This window comes from Mytilus trossulus, chromosome 3, assembly GCF_036588685.1.
Source record: "Mytilus trossulus isolate FHL-02 chromosome 3, PNRI_Mtr1.1.1.hap1, whole genome shotgun sequence".
Classification (NCBI taxonomy): Eukaryota; Metazoa; Mollusca; class Bivalvia; order Mytilida; family Mytilidae; genus Mytilus; species Mytilus trossulus.
Window position 1 is genome coordinate 32,398,785 of NC_086375.1, and position 27,383 is coordinate 32,426,167.

The 27,383-nt window shown below is 31.9% G+C and overlaps 1 protein-coding gene across 1 annotated transcript; it reads left to right on the forward strand.

Moving 5' to 3' along the window:
• The first annotated feature begins 5,383 nt into the window (after positions 1-5,383).
• LOC134710675 (solute carrier organic anion transporter family member 4A1-like) lies at positions 5,384-27,335 on the forward strand. Its single transcript, XM_063571061.1, has 14 exons — positions 5,384-5,428; positions 15,344-15,393; positions 15,782-16,098; positions 17,418-17,615; positions 18,879-18,981; positions 19,466-19,593; positions 20,227-20,351; positions 20,882-21,020; positions 22,386-22,590; positions 23,046-23,178; positions 23,288-23,323; positions 24,003-24,163; positions 25,202-25,266; positions 26,509-27,335. Exons 1-14 carry the CDS (start codon positions 5,384-5,386, stop codon positions 26,877-26,879), a joined length of 2,076 nt encoding a protein of 691 aa, XP_063427131.1. The 3' UTR covers positions 26,880-27,335.
• The last annotated feature ends 48 nt before the right edge of the window (positions 27,336-27,383 follow it).

Consider the following 27,383-nt stretch of genomic DNA (forward strand, 5'->3'; position numbering starts at 1 on the left):
ATCAACTGACCTACGCTTTATTAAAGTTCTATAAATTATTTCCAAGGAAGGTGTCACACCCGTAGTTGCATTCGATGACAAATATAATAGGTTTTATCAGTTAAAGTTAATACAAATGTTACATTGTATTTCCGGTTTTTATAATCAAGTTCTTTGATAATCGTAGTTCCAAAACATCCCTTGAACTCACTTTTACAATGTCATTATGACACGATCAAGAAAACAGTCGGCAGGTGAGATTCTTTCATAATATCCGTAATGAAAGATAGAAATACTGTTTCAAGCGAAAGGTTAGTTTATCAATTTGTATCTTTTTGTCTATATTTATTTCTCACTTGCAAACCTAAATATTTACTAAGCTGAATTCTGTACCGTATTACATGCTTGGCGTCCCAAGAAAATAAAGATATCTGCGTAATTGCATCTCATTCTGATTTTAGTTGTTATGTGGCGAACACAGTAAAGTCTGTCACAACCTCCGAAATTCAAAAGAGTAAAAAAAACAGATATTATGAAAGGACAATTTAAAAATTAAAAATCGCTGGCAGAATAAGAAATTTTCGTTTGCAAAATATATTGGCCAGGTGAACAATTGTGAACTGTCTCGTCTCACTTTGCGTCCGTCTATCAGTAGATTGTTGTCAGGTGTGGATTAAGGCGGTTTCAGCTTGAAACTTTAATTTCTTGATCATTTTACTGCACAATAGTTCGAGATATCTACATTTCACCCTTTGGAAGAATATTTTAATAATTTTACCTTAAAAAAAACTCCAAAAGGTTTTCGCCTCGCTCCGCTCGGCGAAAATAACACTTTGCGCCCCCCTAACTGAAGATCCTGGATCCGCCCCTGTACTAGTTTGTTATCCATAGCTGTAATTCTGTCCAGCTATCTTAAGAAAAGTACCTTTCTCCCAACTGGTGAAAATTATTCAAGAATGACACCATATCTCATTTCAAATTCCACAGTTCTGTTATTTGTTTTCAGTTGGAATTTTCCCTTAACAAAGCGTAATTTAAAGGGCGACTCAAATAACTGAGACATTTCCTTTGTTTTTATTTAGCTAAAGTGATTACAGGTATGCTTGTACGAATGTTATAAAATATAGATGTAATTTTGTTTGATAAATTATAAATTTAAGTTATTCTACTGGATTTTTTTGGAAAATTAAGGTGGTATGGGTGTCTTTCGCCATCTTGGATTGTAAAAAACAGAGAATCTAAGGTCCATATTTTCTATCAAGTTAGCAAAATTTGATGCAGGAATGCAATATTTAATGTGAATTTTCATTTAAAAGAATCAATTTATAAGAATATAACTTAGAAATATTACATTTTTACAAGTGTAGATTATTTTTGGTTGTTTTTATGAATATTTTCAAATTGGCATTTTAAGGGGAGGTAACTCTAAAACAGTGCATTTTCTGAAGGACTCTACATGAAATTTTCCTATTTTGTCTTTTAGCCGGAAAAAACGTACGGTGACCCTATCTTTTCTTTTGATATTCTAAAAGCATTGTCTGAAAGCTATCTTTTTCTAATTTATTATACGATTCTATCATTTTGTTTAGTTTCTATTCACAAAATGGTGCTTTTTCCTGTATAATCCATACAAAATTTGTCATTTTGTCACAACCTGTAGCTTGAGAAAATAGGCGGTGACCTATCATTTTTATAACATTTTTGAACATGTATCAATAGATACTACATTTTGACAAAGCATTAACAAATTCTATCATTTTTATTTTAGACTCCCATACCACCTTAAAACTGTAATTATGATATTTTTCTGTAATTTTTATTCATGTGACCGTGACCATTTGACGACATTTTCTATGACTTTCGTTCCTGAAATGGGTTTCCCTGTGACTTTACTCTTGTGTGATGATATATAAGTAAGCATTTTCCCTCTTTTTGTACTTCACTGATCTTTGTATTGCTTTTGTTTTAAGTAATGCTCTTAACTTGCCTCTGTATTGCTGTCTCTATATTTAATGCTTTTCTCTGATCTTTGTCAGGATTGCCTCATTTTAATGATCATAAATGATCATTACATATTTTAAAGATTCATTTGATCTGATGTATAAATTCACAACCACGCCGAAGTGAGAACACAGAATCAGAGAAACACAACTATTTAGAAACATAAATTACAAATATAAAAGTGGACGATTTTGCGTACTGATTACTGTAGAACAGCAACACTATTTCACTTGGCAGTACCTGTAAAACCGTTCGAGACCTTGACGGTCAATTGTCATATTTTACAATGGAAACTTTACATAAGTAGCCAGTATATAAAGACAATTTTGTAAGGAAACAACCCTGAGGTTTAAAACATTTGTTATAACTAATGCATGGCAGCCTAGATTGTTCTGACAATTTAGTACGTATACATATCAGAACGAATGGTATAACATCCCATCGCTTCCTTGGCTGCCAGAATAATCGAATCTTCTTCCCAGTTTATTAAAAACATAGCATTGGTTGATTTTTCCTGTGTACGGCTGGGTTTTTTTCATTGGTGTTTTAGTTTGGTTTGATAGTTCGAAATCACGTACATTGCTCTACTAAATTCCAATTATCATTTGCCTATTTAAAAGTTATGATAATAAACGTTTGTGTATTATCTTTATAGTAGGTATTAAAATATACATTATCTTCTGTGTCTAGCTACTGCATAAACATAAGAACAATAAAAGTGTCAGAAGATGTGTCCTAGTGCTCTTGTCACAAGGAGAAATAAAATTACTCCTACTTATGGTAATAAACAATACGCATAACTGTTTGCTTTAGAGAAATTAAATTCAAAAATAGAAATTCAAAAACTTCTGCTACCGTTATAAATGTTCACATATTTTAAAAGGTACAAGTGATATTGTTCTTTAATATAGGCTCAAATATTTCTAACCAGTTCGAAACGTACGTCCGCACTCAAACTTGACTTTCGAAGATTTTTGGTAATTCTGGTTAATATGTCCTTTACGATTTTGATGCTCTGAGCTATTTTATTTGATAACCTTCCTACACATTTTGTTTCTTTTCCATCTCGATAATTTCATTTTCCGTTTTTTGTTTTGAAATTGGTATATCTATCAACTTTATAATTCAAGTAGGATGAAATGAGGCGAAGAAACACTGCCAACTTGACTCCTCACATAAGGATGTCAAATGTATATTAGATATAGGAATATGTGGTATGAGTGCCAATGAGACAACTCTCCATCCAAATAACAATTAAAAAAGTAAATCATTATAGGTGAATGTACGGCCTTCATGATTACCAAATAGGAAATCTGATTTCTTTGTAGCATATGGTGTTGGTATTGCTCATTGTAGAAGGCCTATCGATCGTGACCTTTATTTTTTCAATATTTGCTTTTCTATTGTGGAAAGGTAATAAAAAATCACATTCCCTTTTTTACATATTTATCAATAGGAAAATATCGAGATGTATCTTCAGGGACAAACATTTATGTTCTTGTCAGAAAACATTAAATAATTTACAAAACTCTGTTTATAACTCTGTTTCTCACAAGTACATACTAAACGCCAAATTTTTAAATCCACTCCACATTATACAGGAATGTCTTAGGATTGAGTTTGATTTCGATAATTACTTTTTTTTCCATTTAAATGGTTTTGCACTAGTAATTTTTGGGGCCCTTTATAGTTTGTTGTTCGGTGTTAGCCAAGGTCCCGTGTTAAAGGCCGAAAATTGTGGTGTCAGACCACCAATTAAAAATGCCTATCTGTTCACCCAAATTTAGCAATTTTCACAGCTTTTAAATATTTAAAAATTTTAACTTCAAGGAAATCGGGTTTATCATAAATTCTACACGTATCACCTTTCTACATGCCAATTTTCAACCAATGTTTAAAGTCTCATAAGAAATGTCTGATCTTGAAAACACAGGTACTACCAAAATAACTCCCAGTTTTGAAGAAAAATTTAAATTAATGTACTTAGAGCGCATTAATCCTGAATTTTTGACGCAAACTCATAGACAAGTGAATTTTGGCTCAAAATATTCTAAATATATTTCCCTTTTAGCAAAAGTTTCATTTCTGCAAATGTGTTGGCTAGTTTAAGTAAACAATGACATCAAAAACACTATTTTGTGTCAGAGTAGGAATACTTTAACGTTCTAAATTAGAGGGAGTAATATGTAGTCTAACACCTTGAACTATAATAGTTTACTTTCATAAAATTGTGACTTGGCTGGAGAGTTGTCTCATTGGCACTCATACCAAATCTATCTAGTACAATGTATATCTATTTAATAATAGCTTTACCATTAATTTTACTGTACAAGGTACGCATTTCGTTAAATTTCAAAGCTCAATCAAAAGAAAAGTTATGCTTATTCAAAGTATGCTATTGGGAGTATCAATTTTAACAATGCAACTACGAATTATATTCAAGCACACACCGGGTATCAACATTCGAATCCAGATCTTACTTACAAACCCGAAGTATTGCAAAGGCAGTTCGAAAAAAATTCACGTGTTTTTAATTTGTCTTATTCAAGCAGGGCTCTTATAAATCAGTAGAACCCGTATCTGAACCTTTGTGTCAAAAGTTCTTTTGATGTCTTGTCTAAAATTTTACATGTTTCCACTGTAATGCAAAACCTCCATCAACAAGTATATTGCATTATTTTATCTAGTAGAATGCTATTTACTTACAAGTTAACAAGATCCATTAAAAAACTCTATAAAAGCCTTTGAACTTCACATTGTCAAAATTGTCGGTCACATACGGTAATCTATTTACATATTTCTTTAAGAGTTTGTATATATCTAAAAAAAAATTATGAAATAAAAATGCCATCATATACGTAACGGGAATCTTTTTCGTCTTCAAAGTCTTTATTTGTTGCTAGTTTTATTTTACGAATATAGTCTATCACTCATTTTTTTGTTGTTGAAATTTTAAGAAAAAAACACTTTAAGAACTAATAAAAACAAAATACGTATATGCAGACGAATAACTAAAAGGTAAGTATTATACCGTAGCAATAAAATTGAGAATGGAAATAGGGAATGTGTCAAAGAGACAACAACCCGACCATAGAAAAGACAACAGCAGAAGGTCACAAACAGGTCTTAAATGTAGCGAGAAATTCCCGCACCCGGAGGCGCCCTTCAGCTGGCCCCTCAACAAATATATACTAGTTCAGTGATACTGCAGGTATAGTTTCAAAGGAAAAGAGGGAGGGATAGACAGACTTCGCAATCTGAAGAGAATGTTCGACCAGGTCAGTGACCCCTCGTACCTGTCAACACTTTATTTCCTAAATAAAATTATATTGATGTAGTCGTCGTAATAAAATCATTTATATGTGGTTTATGCTTGTCAAGAAAATTCACATATATCAGCGAAATGTCCTCATCTCAAGTTCATCCCACTGATGAAGAGAACCAAGAGGTAATTATTTGTTTTCTTTTCCTGACATTTAGGTTAAGTTTTTCATTTATCAATTATTAAATTGTTAAATTTGAACTAATGCAACCAAGACTGCAGTGGTCTTAGATTGTGCAACGATCTAAATACTTGGAATTAACTCTCTCGGGGAAAAAAACTTATCTCCAATAACTCTGGCACCAAAATTCCAAGCGAGTTTATGTATTTATTCATCATTAGCTTCTAAATGTTAATGTTTGAACGTTCCGGATAAAGGTTAGACAAAAAAACACTGCAATTGCACGTTTATGAGCTGTTTTTGTTGTTGTTTGCGATGTCAAATAGAAAACATACGTTTAACATTGATACTGTATTAACTTTATTATCGATAATCGTCATGAATCGTGTTTACCAGAAATTACATTTAAAAAATGTATATGGACTGGTGATAATTTCTGATTTTTAAGCAATTTAAATACTATTGTTTAATGGGGTTTTACCGACCAGTTGTGTTTGAGGAAAATGGTTAACAGTGGAAAAGTCTAATTCCGGAATGACAAATAAATATTATGTTCAATGCACACACTATTTATTTTTGTGAACGTGTAATACCGATATTTTAGTTGCTCCCGATACGTATGAATATAGGGAAATATGGTAATCTTTCAAATAAGACAACTATCTACCACAAAACAAAGAACGAGGATGTTAACAAGTACTTGTCTCTTCGTCTTAATTTTGAGTTTTGAATGTCACTGATGGTACATGTATCTACCGCCTCTGTTTTATTTTAATGAGAAATAAACAATTCGAGTCCGTAAACTAACGGCCTGCTTTAAGTATATAACATAAAAAGAAAAACTAATATTATGATAAGTAGAAATCAAACGACAATATATGACTACAATCTCCTATTTTGGGGCAGGCCACTGGGACAAGCACGATTGTTTTTTTATGTTCACCAAGTAAGCGCAAATTGTTTTTTTGCGAAAACAAACAATAAAACAGTAAAGTACCCGAAATCAAAAAGTGAACTGTCAAAAACGCAAAACAAATGTGTAAAATTAACTCTGTCTTGGATGTAGTTTAATTCCACAGGTTTTTTTTTAAATTCCTTAATTATGTTAGTATCGAGGCAATGGCATTATCTGTCTACTGTGGCACCAATAAAGCGCTAGATATGTTCATAAAGTGTAATTACTCCAGCATCGATTTTGTTAGTTTGTATTAACCGAATGTATGCTTTGGTGGATTTTGCATAATCATCATTTGCATGTAACGTTGTGTATGTAAGTGGTGCTGCACCAGATGCGTATTTTGACGATTAATTTATCTTATTTGAATATGCAAAATATTTGAAAATCACCAACCAAATACAAATCAATGAGATTGTCTGGAGCTTATAGGTATACAAAAATGACCAGACAGGGAACAATAATCAAAGCTATGCATTCGGTTTTTATCACTTCTCAACTGATTCACTTGTTGATGCTTTGACAGAATCTTTGTGCAATCACATTAGAATTTTTTTTTTTATTAAGATGACAATGAGACAATTATCCACAAAAAACAAATGATGTACGTGTTGGTCTGTGTATACTTTCTTAACGGAAACTGATTCAATGATAATATCAAGTATCCTGATAAATGGTGTTTCTGTATTCTTACAACAGGGCTTAATAAAGCGTCTGGTTTAATGTTTTACAATCATAATTCAACCTGCCGAAAGTCATAAGCACAATGAAAGACCAGTGCAAATTTGAAAACATAAAATGTGTAATAATTTCATGCAATAAACTGCAAGAACTCATGAATAGAACTATATGTCAATGTGAGAGCTAAACGATGACACCAAAAACCGGTATACTTGTTGCAATCGATATATACAGTCTTACCCAATAGACAGATATCAATACAATGAATTAAGCTCCATACTCACATTAACTTATATAAGTTCTGCATACTTAAGGCAACTAATGACTATTTTATTGACTTGAGAGAGACACATGGACGTATGACTGGGTTAAATTGTTTTTTGTTTAATATCTCATCCTTTCTCCTTTTAAAACACGAATTTTGGCAAATAGAATTTATTTAAGAACAAGAAAGATCACTACAGAAAACGTATAAAGACGAAGCAGATTTATGAACTCCAATAATCGTTTTCAAGATACAACTAATCTTGTTTTGCTTACTCGAAGCATAAAATCTAACACACATACAGTATGAAACTGAAACTGAAAAATTATGTACTGATGTCTTTCAATTCATTAAACACGAAAGGTTAACTGGGGTATAGAAATATAGTTCTTCTTTGAATTCATCGGCCCTGAAAGAAACCCCGTGCTAACTCGGGCTCTAAGGGGTGTATAAATACGCAATCATATCCTGTCTGAAAGATCTTAAATTCGATGTTTCGCTACCATGATCTTCAAACATGAAAGGACACTTGCAATACTTTTCTGATGACTTTTTTCGAATGTGACCAGTAGCATTATAAAATTTCGGACATAACCAGACAACAAGTTGCAGAGGAAAGTTATATGCTTTCCTCTATGTCAACCTGCTTTTCAGAGCTTACAGATGTTTAAACAATATATGTGTGTTCGCTACCATATACATGTACTATTAGCCACTGGGCATAAAGCAAATAACATCAATTTAAAAAAACAAATTACATAGATTCCTAATGTACAACCGATAAAGATATAAGCATATTCATTCTATTCATTATACCATATATAAATATTGGTCACAGCCAGTATACAAAGCATGCATCCAGTTTCCCATCTTAAGGCGCATCATACACACTGATATAGTTGCTGTGGCACGTATCAGGCTGTATAAGCAAAACATACAAGGAACTAGGGGAAGGCATCCAAGGTGAATGTAACTTGATAAAAATTCCTTCCCGATAGAAAATGTGCATTTTCTGGATACCTGGTATGTTAATATGATCACCGTGTTCACAGAAACCAATTGATTTTATTTTACATTTTTTTTCACATTGTGTGTTTTTCTCCTTTTATATATACCTACACACCTGCACGTGCTCTGTTCCACTTGTATAATAATTGTAATTGATATATTATGTAAAAGTTAAAACTTCATAAACTTGTGATTCGTCCTTTGAAGCATCCATCACTGGGTGAATAAAACTTCCTGAAGTTTAAACCAAACCCCATGTTATATATCCAACTGTTAATTTTAACGTTTTCCTCTAAGCGCAAGCAAAACTGGATACAAATATGCGCTGAAAGCATACTGTATTATTTATCTGCTTCGGACGCGCGCGCTTTCTGGGATAAACCTTCACCAGTAACGCTCAAAGCCGAAACTTTGAAAGCCAAGCATAAGACTGAAGTGGAAAAAACCCACTAGAGCAATTATTCTATCTTTTAAAAGTCATAAACTCCTCGGTACTTTTTAATGTTTAAGTTTTATATTCGGAGTGAATAAAACAGGAAAATACAAATTTAAAACGAGCAAAATCAAACATGTATGACCTAGTTTAAACTTATGTTTATTTTCGGGGTATCAGATTCCTGAGTTTATAAAGGAATTTTAGAATCGGTATAATAAAGATTTTTAGTAGTTTGAAATATAAATGACTCCCAAAATTATATGAGTTTTTAATTATAGTTTGACCACAAACCAAAACCATTGTCCACTTAAAATGATACAGTGCATATTAAACGTAGATAATCAAATATTGACAATTTTACTTTGAAATTAAATGTTTTATGGACTCAAGCTATTCTTAAAGACATTGGTTTGTAATTAAATGATGAAAATAAAATATTTGTTCAAGTATACTAAAGACCGTATAAATATTTATCTATTTTGTACCTTTTGAATTTTGTATAAGTATGCAAATGAGGCAACTTACAAGGTTCACCTGTGATACCTGGCAAATAGTAATTTGAAACGTCACGATGAAGGTAAGACCTATTTTTCTTACAAAACTTAAAGAGCATCAGATATTTCTTATATTTCTTATGTTTACATTTCCCCCAAAAAGATATAATATAATTACATAGAAAATTCGGAAATTTAACGCTTAAGATTTTATGCCACTAAAAAAATGATGAAAAAATAACCAATCTAGCTGAACGATATTATACTAATTAAAAATGAAAACAATTCAAGTAATGCGTTCAATTTTTAACATTTTTAATTACATAATTTTAGTTGAGAACAGCTTTTATGATTGATGAAAAACATGCTTTTTTTTTATAAAATAAAAATCTCAGAAAAGTAAAAAATAAATATTTTAATTATTTACATTATTCTATCATTATCTTTAAAAATTTTTTTAGATATTCTTTACTTATTGTCCTTTTTTTGTGTAATTTGACAATTGTAGTGATGTCGGATCAAGAACAAAAAATATATAACTTCACTGCATCTCCTCATTTCTATACCCATCAATTAAACACGTGTGACATAACTCTTCGTTGAATGTGATGATGATGCATTTCTTAATCTGGATTGATATTTTTTCGGTTCAAGGTAACTGTGTTCTTGCTAAAAGTTTTTTGTTTTTTTTGCTGCTATACATTGATATGTTTTCGCGTTTGAGTTGTTTAACATTTGTCATCTCGATGCTGTTTATAGCTAACTATGCAGTATGGGTTTGCTCATTGTTGAAGGCCCTATGATTAAATATAGTTGTCAAATTCGATGTCACTTGGTCTCTGGTGAAGAGTTCCATAAGACATTTTCATATTTTTACATGTGACGTTTATGAGACCACTCAATTAAGTAGTATTCGTATATCACAGCAAGGGTAAAATCAAATTAGGCTTGCAAATGCAAAAGTGGTAGGGTTTCCATACATGCCAACTGTTTTGCGGGAGACATCCCCTTGGAAGCTCAAAAGTCAAAAACAACATAAAAATACATATAAAGGCCCCTTTGAATGTTTCTTAGGACAATAAGAATCAACTTGAACGCAAAAACCCCACGGGTATTTTGAAAACTTTGCAGGCATGTTTTTCATATCTTTAATTCTCAATTTAAAAATAATGAGATGCTAAATGGTTGCCAATGAGATAACTATCCAGCGAAGCTTCATTTATCATACTTGTAACCACCTTTTCTATCCTGACAGTCTGTCATTTAAAATAACTTTCAATGCATCATTTTCAAGTACATGTATATGTCATAAATTAAGACCAATCATAAATGAAATTTCCACTTATGTTGAAGAGCAATTATCTATCTGTTATTATATGTGCTTTGCTATCACAATGTTGAATATTTAAACGATGACATGGTCATTGCTTCTGTTTATAAAAGCTATCTACGAAAATGTTTATGATCGCAACTTCTAGTGTATTCATGAAATGTTTTCAATGTTATATTGACCACAAAAAATGCTGCAGGCGAAATAAGCAAATTCATAAAAAAAAATCTTTATAAAGGAAAGATGCATCTGCAGTCTGAGCGTCTTTGTAAATGATGCTTTGACCAATCAAAGCGTCCCAAACCATGACAATCCCATTTAGCAACAACATGTTTGTGTATTTCTGTCGCTTAAGTAAATATAAAATGATTGACTCTTGTTTGCCTAACGTCCAGTGAAAGATATTTCCTGCATGTTTTGGACGAAAACGAATGACCTACCGGGATGAAGGGTTTGTTTATTGAACTGCAGGACGTTGCTTCGAATTTATATATCGTGCACATTCCTAATATACACCTTACTTAAACAATAGTTTACTGCCGGTCGGAAGAAGGCCAAGATATAAGCAATTTATGAAATATTTGGTACATTCACTAAAATTTTCACGAAAACAGTACAATGGATATCAAAAACCTACATAAATTGACTCTATGATTACTTTTGTATAATCAACTATCTAAGACTTAATAATATTTGAGTCTGATAATAATCACTGTAAATACAGCTGCAGCGATACACTTAGTTTCCGCTTGATAGTGAAACTTTCTTGCTTTAAGTCGATGGTCATAAGTACTATCTATGAATACTATAGATTAAAAGTAAAGGTGGAGATCTTTCAACACCCACGACAATGTCTCACTTCAAAATGAAAAAGAAAAAAATGCTTTGAGATCAAACTTAATATATCATTTATGTTTTCATTTAAATTATTTTAAGAAAAAAGGTTTTGACTTGTGTTAATATACATGTATTTAGATGAAATAGAAACATTTATTTGTAATATGTGTATATTTCAACGGCGAATGATACCAGTAGTTGCGATATGGGCCCACGACATTTGATAGTACGCGTTTATCAATAAAGCAAAACATGGCACTGTAACGTTGTTTAACACCTACATTTACTTATACGAAACTAAATGTTTGAAATGTATAATTAAAAGAGACATTGTTCAATCATAAATTAGATCGCCAAAAAAAAAAAAAAAAAAGCGTTAAACAAAGCGTAGAAAATGTTTTAATTATACAAATGAAAACACTTGAGGTGTATGTCGTTTTTTTCCTCTTATATTTGAGTGTGAATTCTCATTACTTTTCTATCCCAAATTCATGTATTTAGTTTTTATGTTATATTTGTTATTCTCATCGGATTTTGTCTAATGCTTCTTTCGTTTCTGTGTGTGTTACATTTTAATGTTGTGTCGCCATTCCCCTCTTATATTAAATGCGTTCCCTCGGTTTTGGTTTGTGACCCGGATTTGTTTTTTCTATCGATTTATGAGTTTTGAACATCGGTATACCACTGTTGCCTTTATTTAGTCGTCGATTTATTTTGTGATAATGCCCTTTCAATTGGCATATAAAGTCTATTCCATACATTGATTTTTAATCTCAGTTTATTTAAATGGTTTGGAGTTTAGTATAGCCTATATTATCACTGAACTAGTACACATTATTGTTTGGGGGCCAGCTTAAGTAAGCCTTTTCTCTCTGTGTTTAAGACCCTGTAGTGGCCTTCGGTTGTTTTTTGCTCTTTGTTCGGGTTGTTGTCTCTTTGACACATTCCCACATTTCGATTCTCAATTTTATTAATTACTAAATATTAGATGAATAAAGACAGCCAACAACTAACAGTAACTGCTAAAGAAATATGACTTGGGAGTCATACTGCCATTTTATTGATAACAGTAAATTTTATCACAAATTCTTGGTTGTGAATACTACAAATAGCAGTCATGTTCCCGGTAACAAAGACTTATTATCCATTATCATAACACTATAACTGAACAGACTGAATCCCTGGTACAAACCTATAGAAGGTGCTTATTTAGTGTTCTCTTGCTATGATAATGCTTGTAAGATTTGCCACTGAATGCTTAGCAATCAACAATCAATCAATCCATCTAAAATATTTTTATCTCTTTTTTATTGTTTATATTTAGGCATGAAACATAACGCCTGGACACATTTTCATGACTTAATCTTTATTTACCTTGCATATTTTTGTACATTACGAATACAAAATCACCCAACTAAAAATCATCATGAACCAAATTTTACACTTTTAATTACTGTTGTGTTTATATACTAGTAGTAGATATTATTTGTTCATTATCGGATAGTAAATTTGACTATCCACTTTTCCTTTCTTACATATTTAATTGTTGTTCTCTGTTAATTTGATCGTTCCAACTTGTGCTCTGTTCTTGTACGCAATTTTGTTTGCAATAAACTTGACTGACCACTTTAAAGTAACGTTGAATCAAGTAAGGATTCTCGTCTCCTGTACATACTAATTATTCAAAGTAAATAGACTTGGTACTTTTATGTGTTGTTTTGTATATAAGTAAACAGTTCTTTAACCAGACTGAATATCATTATCCTTTGCAGGACTGGTATGGTCTGCATATGTTCATGCATATATATACATATATTTCGAAATCACATCAAAGATACCCTGCTTTTAACCTTATTATCAGACGCGCTTACAAAAGACGTATTAGTGGCGCTCAATTTAAGATAAGTCAATTGAAAGTCAAACATTTTTAAATGGCTAAGACTCGTCCATGACTTGAGTGTAGAAATGTCTTAGTGTTTTGAATGGATTATGAATGATTAACGTTTCGAAGGTGTTACGGTTCGCATTTTTGTTCGCTATTCGGAATACTGAAGGGATACTATTTGAGGAGAAATAATAACATTGAAGATTGTTTGTGACTTTAAGTCGCCATTACACAGTCACTCTTTTATCAAATCTATATACATATCTATTGCCTTATATTTGTTTACCCGAAATTTATATAAGAATGAATTCGCTTCGATATACCAACTAGAGGCTCCAAATGTTGGTTTACTACAGTTTTCAAGAAATGTCATCTGTAGCATGCAATTGTTAATTCAAACTAAAAACTTACATTAAACAACCGTTTGAAAAAGAACAGTTCTGTGAATCATTTTTCGATAAGGGTTAACATTCTACACCACCATCTTGTTAAGAAATGTTGTTCTTTCCATTTAGCCTTTTTCTATATTCATAATTCTGTAAACTCCATAAGGTAAGATTGACTCGGAATCGCAATTATGGGAAAGCCACAAAATTGTATAACAGAAGTCATTTATGTCTTCGATACGGTTCATTTACGCGTAGACTATAGCATTTAGTATCAATTCAGGTCAACGTCACGCCCAAATATCAACGTTGTTTCAACGTCGAGTGCCAACTGGGATACTTCTTTTTATAGATCTACTCATTGTTGAAGGCCTTTCGGTTACCTTTAATTGCTTAAATGCAATTCATTTGACCTCTGGTGGATAGTTTTACCATTAGAAATCATACCACTCTCTTTATATCTGTAAGACAATATTGCTGTAAAAATTCTTTAATTCTATTTATAAATTTCAGCCGTAATCAAGTGTTTATTAATTTGCATTTTGGGGTGAATTTTTGTAAGATATCTAGTACGTCGATTTATAACGACCACGCAATTATATTTGTCCTTGTGAAAGTTCTTGTATACGCGCTGTGTGTTTCAATTATTTAATACTACTTAAAGTAAGTATTTGCACAATAAAACTTTTAGATCTATCATAGATCGGCAAGTAAAAAGACAATTAAAACAAGATGAGATTGCTGAAATTGTGTAATGCCACAATAAAACTGTTTTCACATACCCTTAAACAAGACGAGATTGCTGTATAATAAGTAGACCAATGTTTACTCTGTTGACGGTGACAACCTTGGGAATATTAATTTTTAATTTTAGTTTCTTGTTTATAATTCGGAGTTTAGTATGGCGTCCATTATCACTGAACTAGTATTCGTATTTGTTAAGGGGGCCAGCTGAAGAACGCCTCCGGTGTGGCATTTCTGCATTGGTGGCCTTCGTTTGTTGTTTGCTCTATGGTCGGGTTGTTCTCTCTTTGACACATTCACAATTGCCATTCTCAATTTTATTGAAAAATGAGATGGCATGATATAAAAGTCGATATAGTTCTAAAAATTGTATTAAGAAACCAGAGGTAAACAATGAAATTATTTGTTATATATGTCTTTGATGCAACATATGTATACCATTTGTTACGGATGCATATAACTAAAAAACCTATATAAAATCAAAACTATAATTAGGAAGAAACAGTTGCTAGTTTCAATTCAAAGGCATTTTTAAGAAACTGTTTTGTAACTTTTTATAACAAAAAAATATCTTTGAAATACGTTATATGTATACTTTTTTAAATTTTGAAAAAAAAACTTCTGCAATTTACTCTATGAGATATTTTATAATTCCAGGGCACACGAAACGGAGATGCGTACAAACAGAAGGAGTATTCGGTTAGTATAAATGCTTTTATTTATCTGCTATCATGTTAATGTCACCAAAATGTTTTTCAAGAATGAAACGTTCTACATGCTCTCACTTTGCTCTTTCCAGACACAATTGTATAAATCTGTTATTTCACAAATATAAGTAAATTAGCTGACTTTTTTTTTTTATCCAATTCTTGATCCGTAACTATTTTTTCTGAATACAGGTTACTGATGTAGAAGATGAAAGCAATTTGAAGTGTCGATTTGGACCTAAGTAAGTTCACTGTTGGTCTAAGCTACTTTTTGTGACTATATAGTTTCCTATAAAAAAAATACCCTGATTCCAGATAAATATATAAAAACATGACAATAGCTAATTGAGAGACACATGTCCCAACATTCAAAGTTAATGAAATTAAAGAAAAAAATCTTATAGTTTCATAGAAGAGACATGTATTCTCTTTTTCATAACAGAGACATGTACACGTTGCATTGTTTCAAAAGAAAATTCGCACTCACAACCGATTTGGTATCATTGACGTTTTGTTTCAGTCATGCTTCAAATATCTTTTTAAAACTCTGCTCCATTTAGGCAAATCAAAATTTTATTTCGAATAAAAAACACTACGAAAGGTTAAGTATAATATTTTCATTTTTTTCAGAGGCTGTTTAAACATAAAATGGGTAGTTTTCTGGTTGTGTGTGATCGGCTTCATAGAGGGAGCTGCAGTCAATGGAGTCACCAATATAGTGTTAACTACACTAGAGAGACGTTTTAGTCTGCCAAGCTCACAGTCTGCCCTGATCGTCAGTTCTACAGACATTGGTGCTGTTATATTTGTACTGTTTGTTAGTTTCTATGGTGCTAAGAAGAACCGTGCTGTTGTTGTAGGTCTGGGAACATTAATAATGTCGCTCGGTTCCTTTCTTTTTCTGATTCCGCATTTTGCATCAGACACGTATGATTATCAAGGAGCAAGTGAGTGATATTGTTAATTACATTCATTAGTATACCTTGCTTTTAATTATATATGGAGACTACTCTTACAATAAATTTTATAACGATCCGACAATGAAAACAACACTGTCAAGTTTCATGTGTCCGAAGCACTTATCTGAATTTACCTTCTTCAGAAACAACCAATGCCGAGTATTTAAAAGCTAAGGATTTTAAATAACCGAAACAGTTGTAGAGCTGTATATACAAAAAGGTCATAAACATAAAACCAAAAATCATTAAGGCAGCTTTGCCGGAAGAAGCTGAAACCATGTTAAAGATTCATTTCGTGAAAATGTAAAAATAATGGGGAGCTGGTTACTTGTGTAATTGACCTGAAAATATCTCATAGTTTTCAATATCACCATTGTTCAAAAAAATATCTCATAGATTTTAATATGATCATTATTCTTTTAAAGCTACATGTCAGAGAAACATCATAATAAATCAAATAAATTTGACATTGACATTGAAAGTATTGCTGGTTATAAAAGTTGTCAACTCATGTTTTATTTAAAAAACGAAGATACACAAGAGACAATAAAATGAATGAGAAAACCATGTCAAATAATTTTAAGAACACATATTTTAAGGACAAGGTTACCCAAGAGCAATAAAATATAAACCAACACAGGACGGAGAAAACCATGAAAACCACGCCAAGTAATGTTAACAAAACATACATAAGAGACGAGGTAACTCAAGGTCAATAAAATAAAATATCAAAAACAAAACAGAAAACTAAGATTCGAAATCCATGTCAAATTATCTCACAGAAAACAAACTAAAAAGACCGTCGAGGATACATACCCTCGAGCAATGAAATAAAACAACAATGTAAAACGGAGAAAGACATAATAACCATGTCAAATAGTTTAAAGAAAACATACTAAAAAGACCAGATACACAAAAGTAAAAGAATAAAATAACAAAACGGTCAAAGACAAATAATTAAAAGAAAACAAACAAAGTTTATAATGTTTTAATCTTCTAAGTACGTTCTCTTGGAAATAAAAGGAGAAAATAAACAGGGAGTAATTAAAACCCATAAGTCGAAGAAAAAACTACACAGAAACTTGATGCTAGGAAAATAGTACATTTATTAAATGTCGGGGTGTAATAGGGTGTTCTCGATGTGTAAGCAGCTCGTGTTAAACAATTGGTATCAATGGTTTGGTCTTTCATTAAAAAATAAAAAAAAAAAATCTTTCTTGTTCGTTAGTTAGACTCCAAATAATTTTCAACATACAATCAAAAAAAATATTTATATGCTTATTTCCTTTTTAATGTAAAAATTATAGATGTCAATTCAACAAGTCAGATATGTGAGATCGACGGTGATGATACGTGTACCGCACCATCACAGTCTGGTAGTGGCTTTTTGTACGTGTTTATGTTGGCTCAGTTTGTACATGGTATTGGATTTACACCAATGTTTACACTTGGAACAGCATACGTAGATGATAATGCTAAAACAGAATCAACGGCTATTTATTTAGGTAATATATAACTTATAAATGACACATTTCTGATAAGCAATGCAGGGTGGGTGTGACTGTAATTGTTTTGTTTGGAAAGTTAGACATCTCTTGATCCGCTTGTGGCACTCGTCTCGTGTTGATCATTTAAGTTCAAACAAGATGATGTTGTTTTTTTTCGGTTGGTCACATTGGACAAATAGAGGACATTGTTGTTTTTGGGACTTCCGGAAATACATTCGCCTTGCTCTATTTTTCTATGGATGACTATTTCACGCCGAGTGGCAATTAAAAGCAAATTTAGAAGAACTGCATCTTAACCTGAAGTACAAATGAAACCTGATTTGTTATAGACCGACATGTTGAGTCGGAACTAAACGCACTAGACATAGTGCATCGAATGAAAAAATATCGTCTATTAAAGAAATTAAATATTCAACATGTATGCAAACTTCTATATAAAAACAACCTTGAAAGAACTTCGTCTGTTGATTTATGAAAAGTTATAAAATAATTATAGATAGAAGCACGTTTTAGGGTTAACAGGTTAAAACATAAGTGCGTTTTATGACAGCTATTCATCTCATAAACTTTGAAATATTTATTGCCTTTAAGTATCGACAAATACAGGTAAAAAATCATGAAAGTTACAAAGCTTTTACATTAGACTCACCAGTGTCGCTGGAATCAAAACTGTTGAAAGGTCAAATCAAATACAAAATCAAAAAGTGCAAAAGAACTCGGAAATTCAGAAAAGTTTTGCCAAATACCAATGCTTTATGTTTAGACACAAATCTATTGTGGACGTTAAGCAACCAACCAACAATCAATCAATCAATCATATCTATTGATGAAGACTACATGTATGTTGTGTCTTTGGTTATTTTTCTTTCTTTCGGATGCTGTCTCTTTGCCATTTACTTATCACTCCCCTTAAATCAACGAAATAAAACATTCAATATCAACGAATATAACATTTCAAAATGTTAATAATCTTGGTTTTTAAGTTTTAACCTTTTCTTTTTTATATCGTTACTCAATTATTGAACTAGAGTATACGCAAATAAGAAAATGGTCCACTGTGTTGGAATCCTCTCAGTCTACCATTTTCTTCATAAGGAAATGCCTGTACCAAGTAAGGATTATGACGTTTTCTATTCATTTGATGTTTTGGGGCTTTTGATTTTGCCATTTGATAAAGGGCTTACCGTTTGAATTTTCATTAGAGTTCGAACATTTGTTTATTCTACTTTTATATAACATACATTTGTTTATATTTTATAGGATTGATTTATGCATTGACAGCATTAGGCGTTGCCGCTGGATACATGGGAGGTGGACAGTTTCTATCACTTTGGGTAGATTTTGAAAGAGTGGATACCACGTAGTATGTTTTAATATTCTTATTTCTTCTAAAAAAAATTCCAGGACATTTATTATTGCATGAGTTTAAGAGTCAGGTTATGACTTCAACTCCTGACAACAAGCATGAGGGTCTGAATTGGGATTATGGATCAAGAAATAAAGAAAACAGATAAAAGACAAATAAAAAAAAAAAAGACAAAGAAATAATTTAACAGAATACAGAACAAAGTCCCATGAATAAAGATAAGAAATGTGGTGCTAAAATACAAATAAAAAAGAATAATTACATTAAAGAATATAGATCTACTTTAACAGGAAGAAACTTTCGCTCATCCAGACTCTGCATGCCGTTCACACAACCTAATTTGAAAAGTTCTAGTCGAAACTTCGATATGCAACATTGGTCACATCTGATAATTGTGTTTTGTGTATTCCTTTCTCGTGTTCTTATAACATAACATGATTTCAAAAATTAAAAGAAGTACACAACTTGTTTATTTTTGTAGTATTTATGACAACTTTACACCAATGGATCCAATATGGGTAGGAGCTTGGTGGGTTGGTTTTATCATAACATGTGTAACTTTCTTCCTGTCAGCTATACCAATGTTTGCCTACCCGAAAAACTTGCCAGGTAACATACACTTAGTTGTTATATGTGCAATATTATATTGTGAAGTGACCTTTTATAATTTTTCCAAAGTAGATAACTTTAAATACGAACATTACACATTGGCAAAAATAAGTATAACTGAAATTATTTAAACAAGGAAAAACAGAATTTAAAATTCCAGTTTCCAATTATGATCATCTTTCTCAAGTATAACTGATATGTATTAAACCCGGAAAAAGAACCCAAAATCTTGTTGTCCTTTTTTTGCTTATAAATATGTTTTGATATAGAGATTTAGACAAAACAGCAAACTTGCAAACGTTTAATTTTTAATATAAAAAGATTCTAAACTTACTGTCTGTTTATAGGCTTTGAATTATCGATGCATTAGCAAAGTGAATTTTCTTCCAGTTTAAGTTCAAACCTTTTGAAAATAAAACAATTGAGTTTCAACTTAAAACACATTTTCCCGTTTGAATGGTTTTACACTAGTAATTTTAGGGCCCTTTATAGCTTGTTGTTCGGTGTGAGCCAAGGCTCCGTGTTGAAGGCCGTACTTTAACCTATAATGGTTTACTTTTTAAATTGTTATTTGGATTGAGAGTTGTCTCATTGGCACTCACACCACATCTTCCTATATCCATTTCATTGCAGGAAGTGCTGCTATAAGAGCTGCACGTTTGACAGAGGAAGACAGAGCAAGAGTAGCAAAGCAAAAGGATGACACTAGACCTCTAAAATTAAAGATACTAGATTTTCCAAAAGCAATATTTATTCTTGTAAGTTTTAGGAAAAATAATATACTACATGTATCTCCGCAATTTTTCACGCTGACGGGGTTTCAGTTTTTTCAAACTGATAACTATCAACAAATTTGAACATTTATCCATATTAAAAAATATTTTTCAAATTCTGTTTGTTATAAACAACTGACATTATTAGCCCCGAAATTAACACTTCACGAATCCACTATAATTTTCTATAATAACATGTATGTTCTACGAGAACCATTGTTTGTATTGGCTAACAATAATCGCGCGTCATTCAAAAATTAACCTTGAATCATATCAAAATGAAATGTTACATTCATAATGACACGTGCATTTCCTTTGGAATATGTGAACAAGTTGTCCGATTGACAACGTTGCCATCTCTCCTTGTATTTAAATCAAATTTTACCAAAAACTGTATGCACATGTGAAGTTCTAAACTTGCATTCCTTTGAATCAAATTATGTTCGGTTGCTACAAATGTATGTAACCAAAATTTCCCATCTATTAATAAACTAAATGTTGTTTTTCTTCTTCAGATCAAAATACCATGCTTTGTAATTATTACTTTGGCTGCATGTGCCGAGACATTAATCATAGGAGGTCTGGCAGCGTTTGCACCAAAAATCTTGGAGGAGAAATTTGATGTCGTTCCTAGTGATGCCGGACTTATAATGGGTAAAACATACAATTATTTTTACAGCAATTTTATTTTTTATTATTAATGTGTGAAATGCTATTTAACGTAAGGGTACCCAAATTGCACCGAGTACCCAAATTGCACCTATTTAGAAAAAATAGCAATAAAAAATCTTACAAGATTTCCTAGAGACTAAACAAGTTGTATTTTTATGATTTGATACTATGCCCGTCTTTCAACATAGGTAAACATATTTAGTCATACACAAAACGTTCACAGTATTTATCAACAGATGGACTGTTTACTGAAAAAAACAAAATGTACGAAAACGTCACCATGCGACGTCATCAAAACGTCATCTTTTTAAAATTGGCAAATACAATATATTATAAGTATCCATTTGGTAAAATATGAATAGTAAGCATGGACAAATATCCAATTGTTCAAAATATTTGAAGAAATTAAACAAAAGCTCGGCTATAAGACTTTTGATGATGTAAATTTAAGCATGGATGCAATTTGGGTACTCCTCATTACAGAATCATGGATAGTTTGGAGGTTGATTCAAACCCATTTTTTAATGACTCAGTATGGACTAAAAATTAAATTGGTGTACCTATATGACAAAGAAGGATAGGGCTACAAAATAAACACAGTATGGACATTTTTTTCCTGATCATAAAAAAACGTAGGTGAAAAAACTGTCAAAATAGGTGCAATTTGGGTACCGTCACGTTAGTTATTAGCCATTGCTTTTTATTTAGGAACTTCTCCTTTATGTCCCAAAAATTAGTGAAGACAAAAACTGCCAGTTAACTGTTGACGAACATCTTTGATATGATGTAAAACAACTTGACAAAACTTTAAAAAAAAAATATTTGGCAGTTATTATTAACACAAAGAATCTGAAATAAACAAAACTAAAAATAAGATGAACACATTTTAATCAAAGACTAACGTCTAGGACCATCAACCAAACTTGATTTACGGGAGAAATCAAATAAACAGTATGAACTCAGAAATAAAAATTGTGACAAGCCTGAAACTGCTTATAATGGGTCAATATAATTTTTCTATTTTGAACAATATATCCTTTTATATATAATATTTTTAATATATAAAAAAAATGTTTAAATCAAACTGTTTGAGACATTACAATAGAGCTGCCATGTGAAGACACAAGTGTGAGGTTTTGAACGGGGTTAGTGAAACATTTCCTAAATCAAACACAGACTAGAGAATAGTAGAAAACAAACAAATAAAGAAAAGAAAAAATGGCCTAAATTATACCGAAATGAATACCTCCCTCTATCTGTTCTCATGTATAACAATTATAGTACGGTTTCGAATGTGTATTTATTTACGTTATAGATACCATTCTAATAGAACATTTTGAATCGCAGGTGCGGTGACATTGTTAGGTGGAGCAGGTGGTATGGTTTTCGGAGGTGTTTTAATTAAATGCTTTAAACTGCAAGTTCGTGGCATGACAAGGTTGTGCTGTTTGATGGCTTTATTATCACTAGCAATCGGAGCAGGATTCTTCATCAACTGTGAAGAAAAATCGTTCGCTGGTTTATCATCTGCCTATTCAGACGGAAGTTTAGGGTAATTATCCTATAAACGTATAAGCTATCTTAAAACATATTAAAAAACAAATTATATGTAGGGTCTCAAAATTGTGAAAAACAAGAAATATAAAGATAAAATATACCACTGATCAGGTTTCTGAATCGGGACATGCACATTAAATTGTCCAGCTAAAACTAATGATAATGATGCGTTAAAACACCAATCTTTTAGCATTACAAATAATATTATTAGTACTGCAGTTGTACACAATTTGCCAAGGCTAAGGACAGTGATGGCTTCTCGAAATTACTTGAGAAAAAAATCCCCTCCCAGCACCGAATTTGATGGAAAATAATCTTTGAAGTCCATGGCCATTTAAAATGTAACTAACGAAAAACCAATTGTTTTTATCGTGATTTTCATGACTCATTTATGGAAAAGAAATACATATTTAAACATTTTAACCATATATCTTTGTTTTTTCATATTAGTGTAGGCAATATCATATCCACTTGTAATGTGGATTGTGGATGTACAACATCAGCATTTGAACCTGTTTGTGGATCAGATTCCGTAACCTACTTTTCAGCCTGTCATGCTGGGTGTAATATTAGTGATACAGATGTAAATATAATTATCATAGCTAGCAACATAAATAAGATTAATCTGAAACAATTCTATTAATCGGATTTTGATACCTATTTTGATTCTTTTCGACTTTTAATATATGTAGTCCAATAACTCAACTGAAATTGGTTTTATTAAAAGGGTAGAATTTGCAAAAACGTTTTTTTATAATATTTATAATGAATAAAGTCATAGATAGAGACACATGACTTATCATTTGAATCAAGGGTTCCCGCAATTATCATCTACCATGGTACTAACGGTTGATTTCAATTCCACCATGTCTTTTAATATCTACATAGGTAGCAGTACTCCTTGAAAATTTAATTTGTATTTTCAAGGATACTGTCGTTTAGAAATTGTTATTGTAGATTTCTCAATAGAATGTGTCTCATAAAGATAAAGAAGCTTGAAATATAACAACAGAAACACCACAAAAACCTATGAACCCCATAACTTTGAACATAACCTACATGTATAAAACCAGTGTTCAAAGAGAGGTTATACTTTTTGGACCTTTTGGATTATAACTCTTCATTTTTTATATAAGCTTAGGATTTCAAATATTTTGGCCACGAGCATCACTGAAGAGACATGTATTGTCGAAATCGCTTCTGGTGCAGGAAAATTGGTACCGTTAATGTTATTAGATGATATTGAACATTTCAAAACAGATAAAAAAATGAATTGTACTGGTTTCAAAGTCAAAGAAACGTATTACTTAAATAATGGCTGTCAGAAACTCGAAAACTAGAATCTAAAATAAAGTATTTTTAAATGTTTAAACATATCAGTCAAATCACTTTCTTACATAATTTTAGTTTAGTCAGTGTGGCTGCATTGGATCATATGGTAATGGCACAGCGATAACTGGAGAATGTGGAAGTAGTTGTAATATCTACATTGTGTTTATTATTCTTTTATTTTTTGCCATGCTGTTTACATTTACGACGGTAACACCTGCATCAATGGCTATTTTAAGGTTTGTAACTATATACTGATAACACGAATAAAGAGATACCACGGGTTTAATTTAAAAAATAAATAAATAAAAAACATTCGAAAAGTTCATACACTATATGGTAAAAAAAAGCTGAAAAGGAAATAAAGTACACATAACAACCTTTACATGAAAACCTAAATGTACAGCATTCATCCCTTTTCCACGTGATCGCGATGCTTCGAAAAGATTTGCAGTTTATGCTTTTATAGTGACACGCTTTGGCAATGTTTAATTGGAAATTTGCTTATTGTTGACAGTTTTTTTTACTTTACTTAAAAAAATGATCTTTCGTCGAAATGATTTTTAACTTTATGTAATACTACAGAACGAACGATCTCTGTTTGAAAATCACAGTATAAATCAATTTAATAATGATAATACCGAACTCCAAGGGTAATTTAAAATGAAGTAACGGGTAATGTCACAAACATCCAACGAATGGGAAACAACTGTCCTATTCCTATTTTGACCCTGCTTTTGAACAGGCATTTCTTCATGTAGAAATTGGTGGATAAGACTAGGTTTTATAGCTCGCTAAACCTTTCCCTTGTATGAAAAGTTTTTGAAAACAATGTCTGAACAGAACAAACAAACATAAAAGGTACAAATTTCAAAAATAGGGATTACCTCAGCCGTATTTCACACAACTTCTTGGAATTTTGGATCCTCAATGCTCTTCAACTTTGTACTTGTTTGGTTTTCTAACTATTTTGATCTGAGAGTGTCACTGACGAGTCTCATGTAGACAAAACGCGAATCTGGCGTATAAAGTTATAAACTTGGTATCATTGTCAAAAGGAATTTGACAAAGAAAAAAAAAGACACAACAGCCAAGATATCAAAATGTGAAGTTCGAGCAAGTAATGGATTAACTTATACTCCTGATTTGGTACAGGCATTTTCTAACATTGAAAATGGTAGATTAAACCAGGTTTTAAAGCTAGCTTAACCTTTATTCTTTTTGGCATTGAGACACAAATATTGATGCACCTTTACATTCATTCATTTGTATCACAGGTGTGTACCTGATGAACATAGAGCAGTTGGTCTTGGTTTACAGTGGGTATTACTAAGACTTTTAGGTAAGCAGTTATTAACGAATAGAAAATGAATATAGTGATATCTTTAAATATGTACTATGGTTTGATAAGTTGTACTCTAGATGTATACTTACATCGGATGTGACCTTGATTCCAACATTTACATAAACATAATGAAATGTGATTGTATTGCCAATAAAAAATATCCATTCCAGTCTAAATTAAGTGGATGTTAGAAATTATAGGTCACTGTACGGTCTTTATAATATGCTTTAAATCTGTTCGCAATATTATATTTAAAATACCCTTAGAACAAATGTATATGGTAAAACCAAAAATGTATTTGTGCTGTCCTGCAGTTAGACATATAAAAAGTTGAAACGACTTCCTTTAAAGGATCGGTTTGCCATTCTTTGTTGACATTCATCAATTGTTAGTTCTAAAGAGGTTGATTTGGATTTTTATGTATGTCTCCTTTTTTTGCGTACCGTACATCTGCTTTTATTTTAAAATGATGTTTGTCTCATTATTAATGTTATTGTTGGAGTGGGTGTTAAAAGTGTCATGGTATTCGGTAGTCCCAATTGAAACATACTTGGTTTGAGTTCTCTTAACCTAGTCCGTAAGTTCGCCAACCGGGTAATACCAAAGTATACCTCTGTCTTCCGGAAAGGAACGCATCATGAGGAAGTTATTAAAGGCATTTCGGCTCGGAGTCAAACCAATGAGACTGCTAGCCAAAATCTTGGCCGTAAAATCAAACGTTTTGGTCATCTTTGTGTCTGTGAAAAATTATGTGTATTAGTTAAAATCTTACGGCAACTGAAACCTAAACTACTAGTAATATGCCGTGTAAGAAAAAATGTCAAAAACATGTTTTATTTCCGAAATCGGGATTTATATTAAGCTTCTTGTCGAGATTTATCATATTTAACAGTTAAATTTTTAATGCCCCAGATATGTACTTCGAAAATTAACGTCTAATAAGTAAAGATTTATGTCAATATATTCGAAAATCACAACCTAATAGAAATATGGTGTTGATCTGTATCATGTATGTGTGAAGGGTTGATAGTATCTGCTCTTTTTGTCCAGATGTCACGTTTGAAACAAAGTGTGTAATCGAAATTCTTATATCTGTCAACTATCAATGTAGAAACAAACTAAAACTATGTAACTTCAAACTCTGATTCTATTAAAATTCGAAAATGTTTATATGGTCCTGATCTATGTTTTAAAAAATCAAAAGGATATTATTTTCTGATTTAACTGTTCATTTTTAAGGAACAATTCCTGGACCTGTCTTGACTGGTTCTGTACTGGATACTTCTTGTGAAGTCTGGCAAGACACGTGTGGCACCAAAGGTTCCTGTTGGGTTTATGATCGCATGGACATGAGTTGGAAACTTTTTGTTTGGTGGTGCGCTGTGAAAGTAGCCAGTTCAATTGGATTCTTTATTGGTGGTAAATTATACAAGGCGCCTGAACGGACCACATTGGACATAAAATCGCCAATTGAAACAAACAATGTACCTAATGGCGATTATGACGTAAACTTTAAACACAAGAAGCCATATGACAACATGGCGTATTTGTCAAGTGAAGCGCCACCATCTACCTCCAATAATGATGTTGTCCTGTCGACACATATATGAGCAATACTTAATGCTTTTATTTTTTGCATCAACTACGAGCACAAGCTGTGATTAATTTGATTGCACTCTTACTCTTATCTAAATTATTCATTACACGCATTATAAAGGTGCGTTCACACGATACAAATTTCCTTCATATTAAATACTATCGCCTAGGTAAATCGCACAGCTTCTACGATACAATACAATTTTGTATTCGATTAACTAAACAACATCAGTTGTAAGTGTTCACATGTTGCGATTTTTGTGCGATTCGACATTGAAGGAAAATATCGGATGGAAAATCGTATGGTGTTCCCCGATTTATTGTGATAAATGACGAAGAACTTTCCTTTTGCATATATATGTGGATTACTGTCAAAAATGTAGACCTCCAATGACAGGTCAATCGAGACAAAATAAACCCCGTTCCCTGCGAATTTAAATCTTGACTGGGGTGAATTTATCAAGGATAACGTATCGGGTATTTTTTATAGCCACCTACGATAGTAGAGGGGCATTATG